The sequence below is a fragment of the Mus caroli genome, chromosome 3 (genome assembly GCF_900094665.2).
Source record: "Mus caroli chromosome 3, CAROLI_EIJ_v1.1, whole genome shotgun sequence".
Lineage (NCBI taxonomy): Eukaryota > Metazoa > Chordata > Mammalia > Rodentia > Muridae > Mus > Mus caroli.
In genome coordinates this window covers 73,756,177-73,775,279 of record NC_034572.1, presented here as the reverse complement: position 1 = coordinate 73,775,279, position 19,103 = coordinate 73,756,177, and the positions used below count along the sequence as shown (strand labels likewise).

Sequence of the window (19,103 nt, the reverse complement as noted above, 5' to 3'; positions counted from 1 at the left end):
ATCTCTGGGGTTAGTTGTTATCGTTGTCACTGTTTAAAGATTGGAGCAGAAGCTGTGCTCCACTCACCAGAAGTCTTAAGATCCTGTGTTGGGTGTTGTGGGTAGCTGGCGAGTGTCAGTCGACCCTGCGCCCCAGCTGCCCCGGTGCTTTTCTGACCGGAAGAGCTCCACCCTCTTTATAAAGTGTCGACAACTAAAGGAAAACCCTTTGCAGTGTTTACTTTCTGAAATCGTCAGGGGTATCCTGTCCCTTGAAGGTCCTTCTAAGTGATGGTTTTATGTAGGTCTGATTCTCACAACCATTACTTATCTGGCTTTGACAGGTTACTACACTTGTGTGGAGGTCATCTTCACCCTGAGGAGACAGGTTGGGTTCTACATGATGGGCGTATATGCACCAACCCTGCTGATTGTGGTTCTCTCCTGGCTCTCTTTCTGGATCAACCCTGATGCTAGTGCTGCCAGAGTACCTCTGGGTAAGCTTCCCTGCTTCTATTCAACCATGACTGTGGGGCCTGGTTGAGCATCCTATCCTGAAAACGTAAGGCCCGAAAAGTCCAAGTGCAACAAGTAGAAAATTACACACTTTCATTTCCTGGAAATCATAATAAAGACACTATGTATAAAACTACCTTCTGGTTTTGTATTTAAAGTGTACACATATATGAACTGTAAATGAATATTTTTTAAACTTGGGTCCTAGCCTTAAGACTTCATATGATATATGCAAATATTTCAAAGTCTAAAACCTCTGAAAAGCCTCTGGTCAATGCATTTCTGAACAGGAATACTAAGTGATGCCATTTTGTGGTGAAGTACATCCAATTTAAGCTTATCCCCAACGAGTTAACAAGTAAATGAAACTCAGACTATGGGGTGACTCCTAACCTACTTTTCTACCTGCTGGTCCAGCTACCTCTTGAGCAGTGTTCCCCAAATACTTGCTGTTTCTCCTGCCTCATGTGCTCATGGTGTATCTTGCGTCATAGCACCTTCCTTTCTTCCCCTTGATTTCCTGCCTCAGACTCCCAAGCCTGGGAACCTAAACCCCATCTAACTCTCTTCTGCCCAGCTATAGGCTGTCAGCGTCTTTATCCAACCAATAGTTTTAAAATAAGGAGCAAGGTCATATAGTATTACTTTGGTGTAGTGAGGATTCTCTCATCCCTAAGGGCAACACAACCTTGTAATTATTAATGTAATTTACCATTACAATACATAGCAAAAGTCCAAACCTCAACACATGTGATGTGCATCAGCAACTACTTTGGAGCAGAGAATTTAGAAATGATGGCAGCCTGCTGTTTGGAGTGAGGGGGCTTCTTTCAATATTTGACACTGATCCATATTTTCTCAATGTTCATGCAGTTGGCAAACTTTTTTCCTGTTCTGAGAATTTTGCAGTGGTTGATTCATTGATTTTCTTTTCAAGTAGGTACTTATTGATTGGATATAGTCATGTATTGCTAAAATATAAAATCTTCACGAGTGCCAGTGTTCAAATCACATGACAGTATGTACCACATAACCTCTGTGAATAGAAGGCTTCTCCATCTAGATTTGTGTCATTACAGTCTGATGTTCACACAATGACAAGATTACTTGATGATACATTTGTCCGGGCATAGTTTCATCTCCAAATGGCATATGAGTGCCATCCTATGATTTATTATTTTAGGAAAAGCCTACTACGTGCCATTTAAGTTCTGTTTCTATTTCCTTTTAATACTCATGTGCTACAGCTTTTTATTTTTAAGGCTGGTGATAAAGAAACACCATTTTTTTTAACCATTTAAATCATACCATTTCAGCCATTCAAACTTGTACGTATTTAAAGAGTCTTAAAGGGTATTTGCTTTGGCTGGAGATGAAGCTCAGTGGGAAGGAAGATGCCATGATATGTGGACGTCCTGGGTTCCATCTCCACTAACCTCTTCCTCCCCCTCCCACAAACAGTGTTGAGAAAATAAGCATGTACCTTTCTTTCTGTGAGGAAAGTAAGTAAAGGTCAAAATGGAAACATCAGTCCTGTCAAAAGTTTGACTAGGGAAAGTGTGAAAATTTTCCTTTGTTTGTGCTTTCTGAATCTCCCCAGGACTTCACATAGATGAAGCTCTGGTATACATGGCTTCCCAGCAGATGGTGAGCTGCTACTTTTGGGTTTATTTCCCCCTCCAAAATGGTTTTGTGCATATCTCATTATGAATTATTGAAGGGAATGAATGGAATACAGTTTTAGACATTATATACTGGATGATATGTATGTATGTATTATATATGTTTTAGACATGTGTATAATATAATATATATATAGAGATATAAGATGCACAGACATGCATGCCTCTATGTGAGTGTGTGTATGGGTTCTGAAAAATGAGCACAGGGGCAGTAAGTCTTGGTGAATGCCTTTGTAGCAACTGAGCTATATTTTATTACATAAAATATAGATTTTTAAAGGATAGGAAACCAAAGAAGAAATGAAAATGAATATTATATTTAAATAAGCAATTTGATCAAAATCAATCAAGGAACCATAAAGCCCAAGTCTTTATTTTGTTACTCTATGGGTGGCATTTGTGTGTTTGTGCAGTGGTGTGAGCTTGTGGGTATACACTCAGAAGCTATGAGTGGATATTGAATATAAAAGTAATTTATGTCATTATCTAGAAGAGAGGAAAACAAGGGCTTGAGTCTGACCATTAGTAATAGTGATGTCAGACTCCATTTTTTATTAATTTTAAATTAATCCCTGCCTAATTTATTGTGGACTGAGTGGTGAGAGAAAGGTAGAAACAAGGAGAATGCTTAGGGGATGGCTCATGGGTCCAATTGACAGTCATTTATTGCGATAACTGATAGTACCCTAGACTTCCATGTTAATATTCTACTGACAGATTAAAAACCATTGAAACTGATGTTGATTTCCAAATATATGACTCACAAATGTTATGCCTGAAATAGTAAGTTAGATGCCAATCAATTTATCATTTAAAAATGTGATGAGGATCTAAGCAGAAACAAACAAACAACCATACAAACGAAAAACCAATAGGAGACAGGGGGCTTACTGTGTCCAGAAAGTTGAGTATCTTGACTGACAGAATCTCTCTGTGGGCATCACTGGACACTGTGTTAGTCATGGTGTGTACTCTGTCTGTGGCACCAAGTCATCTTTCACCATCACCCTCCTGAGGACAGGAAGGAAGGTTAGAAGAGAAGGAAGAGAAGACCAAATGACTACAGAGGAGGAAGACACTTGTAATTGGAACAATTCCTCTCTGGAGTTTTATGATGGCTTAATTTGTCTTATGTTACATAAACTTAATTCCTGTGTGATGATTTCACGTGTTCATATATAATGCTGGTTTCCGTTTAAAGCTAGTATTTCCCATATCAGGATTGTGTTCCTTTTCTTAAAAAGGTGAGATTTTCTTTCTGAAATGAACAGGGATGCTCTATACTTCATCTTCTCTGCTAGGCATTATATTGTAAACAAAACAACCAACCAACCAACAAAAAAAAAAAAAAAAAAACTTATCAAAAATTTAAGTGCTCTATTCTTGTTTGTGGGTGAAAATTCCTCCTACAAATAAAACTCTACAAAAAGCCAAGAACTCAGTAAAAAGGAATAAATCACAGAGCTCGCCAGTTCTCTCAGACACACTCTCAAGGTTTCATGATTAATCCTCAAATTCAATCCACGCTGGGCTTCCAAACCTTGGTTTAAAACCATCTAAGTTTTAAATGCTATATATTTACAAATATTTACTAACCACAGTTACTACTTTATGTAGTATAATATATTTCTTCCAGTCTTTGATCCTTAAAGACACCTAAGGGTTGCTTGCTCAATAGTGAATGAGCAATAGTTGTAAAGCATTTTCCAGGGCTAAACCCAACTGATTCTCCTGTTGCTAGGCATCTTCTCCGTGCTCAGTTTGGCCTCAGAGTGCACCACCCTCGCAGCCGAGCTTCCTAAAGTGTCTTATGTGAAGGCGCTGGATGTGTGGCTCATTGCCTGCCTGCTCTTCGGGTTTGCCTCCCTCGTGGAGTACGCTGTGGTCCAGGTGATGCTGAATAATCCCAAAAGGGTTGAAGCTGAGAAGGCCCGAATAGCTAAGGCTGAGCAAGCAGATGGGAAAGGTGGAAACGCAGCCAAGAAGAATACTGTAAACGGCACGGGGACCCCTGTTCATATCAGCACTTTGCAGGTAAGAGTGGAATGAACTATGGATGTGGGTTGCCTATCCTCTTCAGTGCCAGAAAAGAGACACTATGTGAATGAAATGGTGGGACTGACATGTATTTTCAATAGATGAAACAGAACTGAGTCCAGCAGAGGTTTTGGGAAGCACTCTCCGAAAGAATATAACACGTCAAGGAATTCCTAGGAAGATCTAATACCTTAAAAATTTTGAAAACTCTCAACTGAGTTTAAAAATAACGACTTTACTTTCTCATCATTCAACGGAGAGTTATTTCAAGCGTTTTTACCTCAGTATATAAATGTTAGTAAGAAGCCGAGGGACTTAGGGTTTGTACAGACCTTCAGACAGCTCTGAGGCTAGGAGAGCCATGCTGTTGTTGGACAGTCATTTTTCCCGTTCCTACTGTGTTAAGGAGCTTCTAATGGTTTGTCAGCAGATCACTTACCAACTGGATGGCTGGCCCACAGACACGCTCACCACACAGGTAAGGATCTCTCTAGCCTATCCATCATAGCCAGAGAAGGCCCAAATAGCCTTTCTGCCCTTGGCCCTGCCTTGCCATGTATCTTTGACTTTAAAAATAGATAATTGGTTTCAGAACAACCTGCTGCTTAGCAGATTAAAGATACCTGTGCACTTACTCAGAGAGTCATGCTTGATGCCCACAGTTAGGAAAGAAAAGTCACCCAGAAGACTCTTTCTACAGAGCTAAGGGTTATGAACTCTCCAGGAGACCAATAGACCTAACCACATCCATGGACACTGGGCCTACTTTGACCGTGTTCTGGCCCTATGGGTCTCTGTGTGTTTTCCAACCCCCAACTGCCCTCTTACAAGGAATTCTAGAAAATATGCTACATATAGAATTTTTAGAGAGAAGAACAAACTGATTTTTTCTATGTTGCTTATCCTGAGGCTGGTGTATGTGTGTGTCTATGTGTGTGTGTGTGTGTGTGTGTTTACTGTATTCTCCATTATACCCTAGTGTTCCAAAGTTATGTTTATATTTTGACATAATTTCTTTATTCACTATTTTGTGTGGTATGCTGTTGAACTGTCTCCTGCCATCTGAGAGAGACAGTAAGAAAAATCAATAGGCAAGCAGAGAAAAGAATTGGTGAGCTGTAAAGTCTACAGAAGACATTACCCAATCTGAACAACAGATAGAAAATTCCTTGAAATTTTAGCAGGGCCCCAGGGACATAGACATCTAGCTGTGTAGCCCACATTGTTACTGCGGTTCTATAAAGCGGAATACATGTATTCATACATAGTTCTCATCACCTGACTTTTATAAATTACATCAAAAAAGAACTAATAATCATAATCCTGCTCTCCATGATTCTAAATGAATATTGAAGAAGAAGAGATGCAGGTGAACTCTCTTCTGCCATCTGAAAGTGCTTTGTTTTCTCCTTTATCCATGATTGCTGTTCTCTTTGGTTATAGGACTGTAGGATATAGGACAGTTAATTTCATTTAGCGCCTCACAAGTATAATGGTGCTTTCTTCTTTTTCTATGGCTTTCCATGGGAAACAAATATTCTGGTTCTTTTTTCCTATATGTACTGAAACTAAACTCTAAATTTCAATGAGATTGCATTCTTTACACTTAGAAGGTAATCTCTTCCTTAGACTCCACCCTTCTTCCAGTTACTTCCTCTGCTCTTACATTTTCCTGTTCATTCAGTCAGAATGTTTATAACTTGCTACTAACTTTTCAGGTTCAAATTTCCACTTGGTGAATATATATGCGTTTTTTCATGTCAGTTCCTATTTCTTACTGAGATAGTCTAGGTTTTCATTTTTTATAAGCATATTGGTCATAGATTCATTTTTTTATAAGCTTATTGGTCATAGATGCTTTAGTATTGTTCCCAAGTTTTAAAGATTTGATATCTGGGATTGACATTTATTATGTTTTTTTCATTCAATTTGAGATATCCCCTAGAATGGCTGCCAAATCCTTTATATTATGAGATTCTGAATCATATTTAAAGCTCTTGTTTTAGAGGCTTTAAGTGTCCCGTGGCATGGACAGTATTGATTCATTGCTGCTCCCAGGGGAAGTGGAAATCTCAGTTCCACATCACTAGGGAGGGCCACTTTCTCCTACCGAGTGGAGAGGAAGGGCTCAACTCTCCATGTGGTCTGCATAGGTACAGCTCCTAAGATGCCATGCCAGTGTGGTAGAGGGCCATCTGTCAATGACCGTGTCTCACACCATTTCTATAGGAATATGGGACTTACTGCCTTCAATGACAGCAACTACAGCCTTCCCACAGCTTTTGTTGGTGTGGATAGAAAAAGATCATTTGTGTGTGAGTGTGTGTGTGTGTATGTCTGTGTGTGTGTGTGTATGTGTGTGTCTGTGTGTGTGTGTGTGTGTGGTGTGTGTGTGTGTGTGTGTATGTGTGTGTGTGTGTGTATGACATTTGGATGGAACAGATGATAAATCATGGGCTCCACATTTTATGAATTGCTAGATGGTTCTTACTTTTTCTGTTGTTTAGACAGAGCAGGCTCCTTTGGGGACCCTTTGTCTGTACCTGTTGGTACAACTACAGCTCCCAGTCAGAATCTTGTAAAGGAAAAGATAATGATTGAATGCATCACTGTGTGATTCTATGGGTTTAGAGGCCCAGGGTCTGGCCCCTCCCCTGCACCTTTACAGTGGTTCTTGTGATAATCTTCTTCCTTCTCCTCCTCTCTCCTGTTCCTCCTGCCCTTCTTCCTTATTCCTCCCACAGAAACATCTCCTTTCCAGGCTACTATTCAGTTTTCTGCCCCTTGTTGCCTGCTTCTTCTCTTAAAGTGTTTTCAATATAAAAGGTAGGGTTTCCATGAAACTCAGTGAGAGAAAAGAAGACAAAGTCTGCTCTCTCCTTCCAGGAGCAGACGTCCATTGTATTATGCAGACCCATAGACTCCTCTTTACTTCTGCACGTCACCTGACTAATGATTACAGCTATTCACCAATGTACTATGTGGCCTCCTGAGTTAGCCTCCTGAGGGCTATGATTATAGGCTTAGGACACAACATCTGCTTTGACACTTTTCTCACTTTTATCATGCACCAGGAAAACTATTTTCAGAGAAATTGTAGTTCCCTCCCGCAGGGTTTGACCAGAGTTTCTGTTGCCATCAAAGCCTCAGAAGCTGCTGGTACTGAGCAGAGCTGAGAGACTGGAGGGTATGCTTCAACACATTGGCAATTCTTTCAGGGAGATTAACATGATCCTTTGCTCCTGCAGTGTGTATTTATTTCTTCCAGAAATGCAGACAGGAGCCTTGAAGACTCCTCCATGTGGGGAGATGTTCACATGTGATTTTCTAATTGTAGTCCCCTGCCATTCTGTTGCCTCTCAGTGTTGAACCCCCACCATTGTCACCCTCTGTGTGGAGCCTCCTGACATCCCATTATCATTCCTTTATCAACAACATGAGATCCCACATAAGTTACCACTAAGTTTACAGTAATCTATAACTTGCTAAGTTCACAGAGTTGGTACATGTTAACATGTGCAATAAAATAAAGATAGAAAGAGATCAATTCTTTTCAAATCTAACCATTCTATGACAAAATACATATATAATTACAGCTTTAGAGTCATAATCCACTTGTTTCCATGTTTTCTGGTTTTGAAAACACAACAAATTCCTAAGTAATTTCAATAAGGAAGCATGTCACTATTTTTGGTCTAAATAACAATAGAGGCATAATAATCTTTGAATTGTAGAAAACCCAAATGCCCATTTAAAAGATAATAGTATGATTACTAAGGAAAAGTATGGCTAAAACCACAAAAATATAACCCAGATTTCAGGAGACTCTTCTAGGAAATAGATTTGTGGTTGTCGTGCAAAATTAAGTTTTCACCCATGTGTCTGGCTATTAGGCTGTTTGCTTTTCATAAAAACAAAACCATGGTGCTGGCTTAGCCAGCTTTCAGTATTTTGGTAGCTGATGTGTCTTTCTATTATGTTTTTCTTTTCATTTATGAAAACAGCTCCAAACCCTTTGTTGTTACCATCAACTTTTCCCTGACACACCACACTTGTAGACAGTGAGTTCATGAGTAAAAGACAAAACAGTTCCCATGCTCATAGACTTCAACCATTTAATGAACAAAAGCTGGTGTTTGACTGTGGAAGCTGTCTCTTTATGTTAAAGATATGTTTAAAGCTAGCATTAATTTAGATTCAGTTCAAGTTGTTTCCTCTGGACATCTTTCCAACATGTAGAGAAATTATCTTTAGTTCTAGAAGTTCTATACAAAATCATTGGCTTTTATGTGAACCACACACAAAATTTTAGAGGTTCAATTAGGAAATAGTACTGTTGTTGTTGTTGTTGTTGTTCCTTACAGCTTTATCTTTATGTTGCCTCATTTCTGTTATCAGCATATGGTGGAGGGGACTGTGTACACTCTGAGAGTAAATGAGATGCGGGGAACAATGGGAAACTGATGAATTTAGGATTCAAACAGACACATTAAGAATGTGATGAGTAGAATTGCTGTCTTACTTAGGTGGTTCTTTTATCTACTTTGGGAATTATAACTGCTGAAGAGGATATTCTATTGTAAAATCTTTTCTCCTTCCATATACACATTTGAATTAATAGTGACTTCAAAATGACAAAGAAAGTTTGTGTAAAATCCCCGATAAATGGAACAAAAAGAGATCCACCAACTAGTGAGACATGACTTCTTTTTTTTTTTTTAAGATTTTATTTATTTTATATATGTGAATACACCTTCACTGTCCTCAGACACACTAGAAGAGGGCATCAGATCCTATTACAGATGGCTGTGAGCCACCATGTGGTTGCTGGAAATTGTAATCAGGCTCTCTGGAAGAGCAGTCAATGCTCCTAACCTCTGAGCCATCTCTCCAGCCTCTGAGTCATGACTTCTTAAAGGAGGTTTGAGGATCCTTCGTAGGCAGGGAACCAGTCTTCTTCTTTCTTCAGTGATGTCATCAGGAATGCCTTTTCTAGCACACATGTGCTCCATGCCACTTGCTCTGAATGTGCCAGCCCAGCACAATGTCCCAGAGAGTTTCCAGGGAACTATGTGTGGGAAGGTGACAGTTTCTGGGAACTGTTTATTATGTGCTTGTTATGATATTGAAGTCATGCTCTCCTCACTGCTGTGAGTAGATATTTAAGTAATTTGGACTTTTTATGGCTGTGATTAAGAGGTCAAAAGTCTTATTGCAGGACAAATGGCTCCATCATTAATTAATCAGCAATTCTATTCGGAAACAGGAAGGCAATAATGAAAGCTCTGATTTCACACTCAGAGTAATATTTTCTCTGGACCATGGACAGATGTTTATTTCTTAATATTTAATCTGAAAAAGTCTTACAACCTAAATAGTAACCTAAATTAATGTTGATTCATGCTTTATCTCTTAGTATAAATTAATTTAAAAAAGCCCATTCAATGGTATTAGCCTTCTTATTTGGGCAAAGTATCAGTGCCTTCTTAAATGTCTAATTATTCTGGTTGGTTAACCAGTTGACTATTATTCATGCTAATGTATAAACTCAATTTTAAAGTATCCTTTTGAAGAGATATGGTATCTATAACTAAATTAAATCCTGTCACACCATCTCTCATTTTTGTGCTCAGGTTGGTGAGACCAGATGCAAAAAAGTTTGTACTTCCAAGTCTGATTTGAGATCCAATGACTTCAGCATTGTTGGAAGCTTACCAAGAGATTTTGAATTATCCAATTATGACTGCTATGGGAAACCCATTGAAGTCAACAATGGACTTGGGAAACCACAGGCAAAGAACAAGAAGCCTCCTCCTGCCAAGCCTGTCATCCCAACAGCAGCCAAGCGCATCGACCTTTATGCAAGAGCATTGTTTCCTTTCTGCTTCTTGTTCTTCAATGTTATATACTGGTCTATATATTTATGATAAACCATTTCCCTTTGTATGAAATACAACACCATTTCATTGTGACCAATGCAATTCATAATTGCTGATCTGTGGAAACTTTGCATTTTCATAGCAATATATTGCATTTTGAATGCCACTTGATTATAATAAAATACAGCACCTTACTTTTGAATGGCAGCATGACCCTGTAACGTCTGTGCTCCAACTGTGAGATAGATAGAAAGATGTATGTATATTGAGCATAGTACTTTAAGAATCAATGACAAATATGCATACTACATAATCTACATAATGTGCTCTTCAGCTACTGTAACTCTGTAACTGCAAATACTTCCAGTAATCCTGATGAAAACATAATGTGCACGCTGACCCCTGTCATGTTCACTGGTCCATGTATGCAGTATCGTACATCCCCTTCCTTGTAAGAAAGAAAGCCATCTTATTAAATAATTTTCGATAGTATTATTGCAGATTGAGCAAGATTATATGGCATAGTGTTTAAAGTTTTTAAGAGAGGTAGATCAGTAATAGTTATGCAGGCTCCTTAAGAAATAAAATCATAATTATACATTTATAAAGCAAGCTTATTTTTAAGTGTGCTTGTGTCGTCAAAATGCCAGATAATAGAACAATAAGCATTTCTGAAGAAAAGAGAAATCTGGGCTAGTATAAATGCATAGCAAGTTCTGGCTTCTGGCAAAATACAAATAAGTGATAGATGTATTAATTAAATATTTTGGATAAAATAAATCCTTTAATCCACCTTAAATCAAAGTCTATTTTCATGCCTTTCATTGGTTGGTATGGAGAGCATTAAGCATAAGCCTTAAAAAGAGTTGCACACACTTCAAACCTAAATAGTGTGGTGACATGTGATTCCAGATTACTTGTAGACTCCAGGAATTGTTAGCATGAACTTGAAATGGAAAAATCATATTCACTGAAGGACTTAGGTTGTTTATTTTAGTAAAATGTTTCTATATTTCAAGTAATATTCAAACTGTTTTTGGAATTTTTTTATTTATTTGAATGTATTTGAATATGTTACAAAACAATGATTTAGTTAATATTTTTTTTAATTTAACCTTTAGACTTCACTCTTTTCTTCTCCCTGAAAGTCTAGATACTGGGGCTGGCTGACTTCATCTTATTTCTACCTGAAAAGAACCCCTAAGCTTCTTCTTATAAAGCCCCATTTTCTAACAGTGTCATAGTATATCTGTTTATTTCTGTCTTAGCTAAAATTGGAGCTATTAGTAATTAATGTAATGTAAACAGACCATAAAGCCATTTTGCATTATTTGGAGTGCTTTTGTTCTTGTTGATAGTTTGTACAGCCAACTCATAACATAATGCATTAAAAGTATTATTTGTGCAATTGCTATTTGCTATTTACTGCTATGTGATTTATTGAAGATTTTCATCTCAGGAGCATCCCCAGTGGTTATGGCCTTCTTTAAATGGTATATAGAGTAATCCTCTGTAGTCTTTCAGTACCATCCAATTACAAAAGCATGACAGTCTAAATCATTTTAAAATGCCACAAGTAAAATGGGGAATAGTTTTCTCTCCCGAGACCTAGGCAAGTATTAGTTTAATGGGCCAGCAGTGGGAAAAATACCTTGAACAGGTATCATTTAGAGAATCTCTTTGTAGTGATATTTTCTTACATTTGCTTTTATAACTTGCTTTCATGTTAGGGCCTTTCATCTAGGGTATTAGGTGTCTGATAGTGAAAGCAGTGTCATGATATAGAAATGTACTGTAAAAACAGTGGGGAAGGAATTTTGTCATGTAATACAATATAATAGCTTCTTAATATCAGACTATATCCTTGGTCTACAGTCTCTCCCTACTTCTTATTTTGAGCTAAATATGCAGATGTTTTATGAACCAGACACATCTGTTTAGAATAGCGCATGCATTGTTATCCTTGCCTTTTTTCTCTTTCTATGATTCCCAGTGTTCAGTGTGCCGAGATTCCAACCCAGACCCGTTTTTAGGTATCTCTAACCTCAGTCTGACTTTTGACTATAAAAAGTAATTTAGCATAAGCATATAGAATAAATGGCACTTAACCTAACATTATTTGGATTTCCTACATTATATGTACTGGGATTCTTTTTAGATGAAAACATACTTATATTCACGTATAAGTATGAACTCTGCCCTCTCTTGGGAGGATTTTTTTCCCATGTGGAAATGAAGTTGTCCTTTTTCAAATACAAAACTATATTACAATGCTATTTGTGTATGGATGTGGCTGTTTATGTGAATGCCCAGGGTGAAGCTGCTGACCTGAAAAACTGAGACATTTAAAACTCTGGTGTTTCCTCATACATTTCTGCTAAAAGATACGAATGCATGCTATTACCAGAACAAGCTCTCTCCCTATTCCAGTTACTACCCAACCTCATGTCGACCTGTTTCTTTTTCATTTCTTTCATTTGGCATCATTTCAGAATATTCCAACAAACTTGAAAAAGTACAAAGAATTCCTGTGCATCCTTGATCTACAGTCCGCAGACACTCCTCTTTTCTCTTTCTTTTCCATCACTCTGTGTACACAGAAGCTGCTCTTCAAGATTGTAAATGGCAGCCATGATGTCTTTTTACCTATACAACTCCAGCGTGTCTTTCCAAATTACAAGGACCTTTCATTACATGACCACAGTGACAGAATGGGTCCTCATCAGGAAATTGGCATTGAACGAATTATTAATTCTTTTCTATTTTCTGTGACTCTCCTTCATAGTACAAGCCAGGATCATGAGTTTTATTTCATTGTTATGACATCAATTTCTTTAACATGACTTGGGTTATGTTGAGTTAGAGATGGTTAGTGGTTAAGAATCCTTGCAGAAGGACCATGCCTCAGTTCTTAGCATCCATGTGCAGCAACTCACAACTGCTTATAACTTCCATTCCAAAGAATCTGGCCCCTTTCTGGCCTCTGCAGGTCCCCCACATGTGGAACTTGGGTAAACCTATACATATATAAAGTATTTTTAAAATGTGATTATGCCACTATCCATAAAGATATACTTAATGTCTCATGTTGGGCCTCAGTGAACCAAACAAAACATTCCCTTATCATAAAGTTATTTATACCCTAACATCCCACTAAATTGACTTCAACCAATTTCTCTCATGTTTAGACTTAAGTAAAGGGCTAAATTCTGGCATCCCCTTTTATGGAAATGGTTAGTATAATGCTTTTATAATAAAGCTGCTCTTAACCTTCTTTTTTGATTTTTAAAATTTTATTTATTTATTTTAGTTTTAATAACTTTTCCTTTAATTGTTGTTATGTATTGGGTACATTCTTTTTATTTATTTATTTATTTTCCTTTTTTTAATTAGGTATTTTCTTCATTTACATTTCCAATGCTATCCTAAAAGTTCTACACGCTCTCCTCCCCACTCTCTCCCCCCACTTCTTGGCCCTGGCATTCCCCTGTACTTAGGCATATAAAGTTTGCAAGACTAATGGGCCTCTCTTTCCACTGATGACCGACTAGGCCATCTTCAGATACATATGCAGCTAGAGACATGAGCTCCAGGGGGGTACTGGTTAGTTCATATTGTTGTTCCACCTATAGGGTTGCAGATCCCTTTAGCTCCTTGGGTACTTTCTCTAGCTCCTCCATTGGGGGCCCTGTGATCCATCCAATAGCTGACTGTGAGCATCCACTTCTGTGTTTGCTAGGCCCAAGAATAGCCTCACAAGAGACAACTATATCAGGGTCCTTTCAGCAAAATCTTGCTAGTGTATGCAATGGTGTCAGTGTTTGGAGGCTGATTATGGGATGGATCCCCAAGTATGGCAGTCTCTAGATGGTCCTTCCTTTCATCTCAGCTCCAAACCTTGTCACTGTAACTCCTCTTAACCTTCTAAGGGGGTAAAATCAAGCTCTTGGAAAATGTCAGCCACATCACCAAAGGAATAGGAACCTTTTAGAAACATTTGTGCAATTAACATAAGATTATTTTTATTCCTAGTGTTCATGCACCCATAAACTAGATCCTTATATTTTGATACATTTAACACTTTCTCTGTAGGTATTTCTGTGTCATCAGCAAGAATACTGAAGTTCATGAATTCTGATGTTCATTCTCTATTACACTCTTAAATATTTTTAAGTGTCTCAAATCTTACACACTCCACCTCAAATAATTTTTAAGTCAACAAATTTGTGATACGTTATTTTGCCAAGGGTTTGTGTGAATCCTAAACTGTTGAGTTGAATAAAACACAGCTCCCACTAATAACAGAATGTCGTACAGCAACCATCAGTGTGAATTGCATATGCTAAATATCTAAATTACTATGATAAAGATAACAATATAAAGCATATTAACCAAAGGACATAAATATATCTACATCATTTGTCTAACGTAAAAGGTCTTAGGTATACAGAAGATAGTGAGCAAAGTGACTCAGCTGCTAAAATGTTTGTGGCCAAGCCAGGAGCTCTGAGTTGGATCCCTGAGACCTACACAGTGGAAGGAGAGAACAGACTTTTACAGGCTGTCCTATAATTTCCATGCAAGTACCATAGCACACACCTCCCAAGTGAATATAATTAGAAAAAGAAGAAATAAATGTGGCTAATTAAACATAGTTTAACAATGTATTATCGAATCTTAAAGCTAGAAGTTAACCCAAAGGAGAATTACAAATTGCAATATGCAGGAACAGTTCAATCAAAAAAAAAAAATCATTAAGAGCTGTTGGGTGAGCAGCAGGCAAATTTTCTTAGCTCATTTTGAAGTCTGTCTACCTAATGTGTATTTCTTAACCAAGACCCTCATGTGCTCTTAATCCTATAACTTTAATCAATTGCCAGCAAGTCTTAATTTTCAGTGGGAGGCAGTTCAATTCAAACAGTCGCTGTGGGAAGAACAGCAGAGCAGAGCATCTCCCACCCCAATGGCTTACCAAGACTCTAGGTGCAGCTAAACCTCCTCTGCCAATTCCCTCTGAATGGATATTTTATTGGTCAATTACTATTGCCTCACTGTAGGCCACCAAGGACAGAAACAGAAACACCTTGTATGAAATGATTGGCAAGAGGAACAGGCCAAGCGCCCTAGCACTGAAAGTCTCTACTCAGGTTACCCTGTGTTAGAGCTGTAAACGTTGCCTTGCCAGAGAAAACTGACATGCCATGGCAACACACATGGTTACTCTTTGAAGACTACAACCGTGTGCCATTCGATTTATGGGAACTTCCTCCTAAAATATGGGTCAGATCTGCTCGCTACCCTCAGACACCCCAGTGTTTAGCATCATTCTAAGTCAGCATCAGCCAGCTTGACAGCTGTGAAGGTATCTTTAGTTTATTAACTGAGAGCATATTATAGAGGACTCATTAAGAGGGAATAACCTAGTAAATTCTGCTTTGGACTATTATAAAGACTCTTTCTAAACACAGCTGCACTTTTCCTGTTCATTCATTCCTAAGCTCAAAAGCTCTTTCATTTGAAAATCACAAGTTTCCAGTCAGTGTGCTGGCATTTTGGAAGTTTTGAAATTTTTTAGGTGAATTAATTTCAATGTCCAGTATCATCACCAGAGTAGAGGAGAAAGTGTTGGACCAGAGCTTGGGATGGCAGCTGGGTACACTGCCAAACTTGCGTGTTTGTTGAAGAATCTTTCCTTCAGTTCTTCTATCTTTAAAGGAGGAGAAACAACTATGTATGAATCTATAATAATACATACATCTGTATGGTTAAAAGCAAATATTTGGAAATAGTTAAGCCTACTACTTACTTTGAAAAAAATCCTTATAAAATTGGGTGTCTGGCTAAATAAAAGCCTTTATGGTCACTTAGAAAAAGCTTCAGGTTAATTCTGCTCCTAAGATAGGTTAGTAGTCACAGTTACCCAAATTCGAGTGTGGTAGAGGAGCTATAATTTCACAATTACATCTTCTTGGACATTAAAATTTTAATCTGGAAGCTACAATTGTGAGTCAGGCTGTGTGTATGACAAAACAATATCCTAACACAAGAACTTCAGGGTGTTCCCACTTTCCAACACATTAAACGGAAGGCATGAGGAAATGAGGGGCTTCTGAATATTTCAAAGAATGAAGACACATTTCCTGTATCTATTAAACAAGCTGTACAAATTTAGCTCAACTTCTTGTATCTTATATATACACACATATAATTGATATATTAGCTTATATATGGTAATTAGTACTCATCATAGTTACTCTAAAGACTATGATTCTGAAACATGAAATGAATTTTAAATTATGTTCAATAGAATGGCAATGTTAAAGTATTTTATTATATTCCAGTGCTTTGAAATTAGATAGTCTCATCACTAAATAAAATAGCAATTCTCAATCAATATATGAAATTAACACAATTCTGAACAAATGATAATGTTTTATGTTCTGAACTTGCCTTTAAGTGTATGAGGCAAACTTCCAACTTATAAAGTCACATTGAATTCCCCTTAACACAATATGCTACATTATAACCATCGTGTCTGTCATTGACTAAGGAAATACTTACTCAACTCTTGACATATGAAAGTACATGATGGCACAAACTGTTAACCCAATTCTAATTCTGGATACACTTTGAAGAAGTTTGAGAAGGGTGGGGCATCACTCTAAGGAAAACACTTGAATAGTTTAAAAATCCAACCACATTTTACATACAAATCCTTAAAAACAAACAAACAAGGAAAACCAAAGACTTCATTTTTTTTTTTTTAACAAAGGAAAAACAATTAAGAAAACCAGAAGGAAGCTCTAAATAAGGAATAATTTATGAATGAAGGACAGTATGATGTGTATACTGGCTAGGTGCAAATTAATCACTTCAAATAAGGATTTTAAAATACAGCACAGATAGATATTTTTTTCTTCACTGCAGAAAATATCCTTGAAATATGACCTATTGTATTTTAAGCTATTAAGAACATTTATATATAAACGCTAGTGTATGCTTTTAAGTTCTCCTGACTTTTCCATGATACCATTTATAGTGTTAGTCAACACACAGACACATACATATTTTATATAAATATTATTTGTCTATAATACATTCCATGTGTTGCATATCTATCTTTATATAAGTATATATATATATATGCATATATACATACATACATACATACATACATACACACACACAACTGACTGCATTAATGAATGTTCTATTCACAAGCATGTGCTATAAGTTTTTCTTTTCTAAGTTCTGCAGGGTATGCATTTTATGCATGTTCCATAACAGTTTCACATTATAGTTGCATTAGGAGCCTTTTGCCAACTTGCCTATTAAAAGATCAAATAAAATAAGTGTGCGCTAATTGATATGAACCAGATGGCCCACAAAGAAAGACTTAGTCTCAACAGATTGTTCCATTTACTTATTTGTATGTTTATTCATTTTAAAAAGCTGCCATTCTTGAACGTACCCCAGGCTCATTCTTCTGCACCTCATAAAATGAAGTGTACCCCCTTCCTTCTAGACACCAAAAGAACTCCCGTTCCCTATATGCCACACAGTTCTCAGAGGATTCTAAATCGTTTTTTTTTCCTCCAGTCTCCTGCTCTAATTCTTTTAGACATGAAAAAGATTCCAGTATATTTAACTCCTTCCAGATAGGCCATGTCCTCCAGGGCGCCTGGTGTAGCTTCCCATGTTGCCTATGTATTCCCAACTCTTTTATCACTGCTGCAATGAAATATTTTGGTTTCCCTTCCTATTTGTATTTCTTGGTTACCCTCCTAAATAGTGTGTCTGAACAATGGTCCACATCCTGAGGGTTTATTTTATTTATTTATCAAATTCTTTTTTGTATTAGATATTTTCTTTATTTACATTTCAAATGTTATCCCTTTGGCTAGTTTCCTCTCGGAAAATCCCCTATCCCCTCCCCACTCCTCCTGCTACCCAGTCCACCCACTCCCATTCCTGGCCCTGGCATTCCCTGTACTGGGGCATAGAACCTTCTCAAGACCAAGGGCCTCTCCTCCCATTGATGGTGGACTAGGCATCATACATATGCAGCTAGAGACACGAGTCCCACCATGTGTTTTCTTTGATTGGTGGTTTAGTCCCAGGGAGCTCTGGGGGTTCTGGTTAGTTCATATTGTTGTTCCTCCTATAGGGCTGAAGAGCTTCTTGGGTCATTTCTCTAGTTCCTTCATTGGGGACCCTGTGCTCTGTCCAGTAGATGACTATGAGCATCCACTTCTGTATTTGCCAGGCACTGGCAGAGCCTCTCAGGAAACAGCTATATCAGGTTCCTGTCAGCAGGCTCTTGTTGGTATCTGGCATAGTGTCTGGGTTTGGTGGTTGTTTATGGGATGGATCCCCAGGTGGGGCAGTCTCTGGATGGTCATTCCTTCAGTCTAATTTTGATGTGCTCCACTGCTACATCTGTTTCACTTGTGCACGGTTGTAACTTTTCCACAAACTGTTTAAGTTAGATTCTAAACTCTATGATACACATCTAAATCTGTCAAATTCAAACATATCCTGCCATTTCTTTTTTTCTTTGGGTGGACTTATTTATGGGACTTGGAGCCTTCTCTGTGCTTCCTACTAATGTTCCTGCATTTCTTCTCTACCTATGCAATCCTCCTTTCTTTTGAAGATGGTGTGATGCTACAACTCCGTGTGTGCATGAGAGAAAATGGAAGGAAGAGAAGAGTAGGGAAGGGTGCTAATGGAGAGAGCTGTGTTTCAAAGTTTTACTTTGGCAAAATTCTTTTATATGTGGTATAGCCATCAAAGAGCCAAAATGATTGTATTTCTTAGAAACGGGATTGGCCGGCCAAGTATTTGTCATCTAAGTTCTGAATCTGCATTGGAGTTCCAGAAGACTTGTGACTTGTGCAACTTCCGGTGTCTTAGCAATTGGTGAAAGAAATTAAATAAGTCTGGAGAATTTATTGGTCTTTGCGTTTTCTAGGGTTTTTTTGTGACATGAAATTGGCTTTGGGATGTT

At 37.8% G+C, this 19,103-nt stretch overlaps 1 protein-coding gene across 4 annotated transcripts in view; it reads left to right on the top strand.

Moving 5' to 3' along the window:
* The window catches only part of Glrb (glycine receptor beta), a 68,755-nt gene extending 57,250 nt beyond the window's left edge, over positions 1–11,505 (top strand). For 2 of the 4 annotated variants that reach the window (XM_021157780.1, XM_029475575.1), the window contains exons 8-11: positions 324–476; positions 3,919–4,211; positions 4,642–4,692; positions 9,848–11,505. In XM_021157780.1, coding sequence (XP_021013439.1) covers positions 324–476; positions 3,919–4,211; positions 4,642–4,692; positions 9,848–10,141 — 791 coding nt within the window. In that variant the 3' untranslated portion in view covers positions 10,142–11,505. The remainder of the gene's footprint in view (positions 1–323; positions 477–3,918; positions 4,212–4,641; positions 4,693–9,847) is intronic. The other 2 variants (XM_021157781.1, XM_021157782.2) reach the window with 2 other exon arrangements.
* Positions 11,506–19,103: the final 7,598 nt, after the last annotated feature.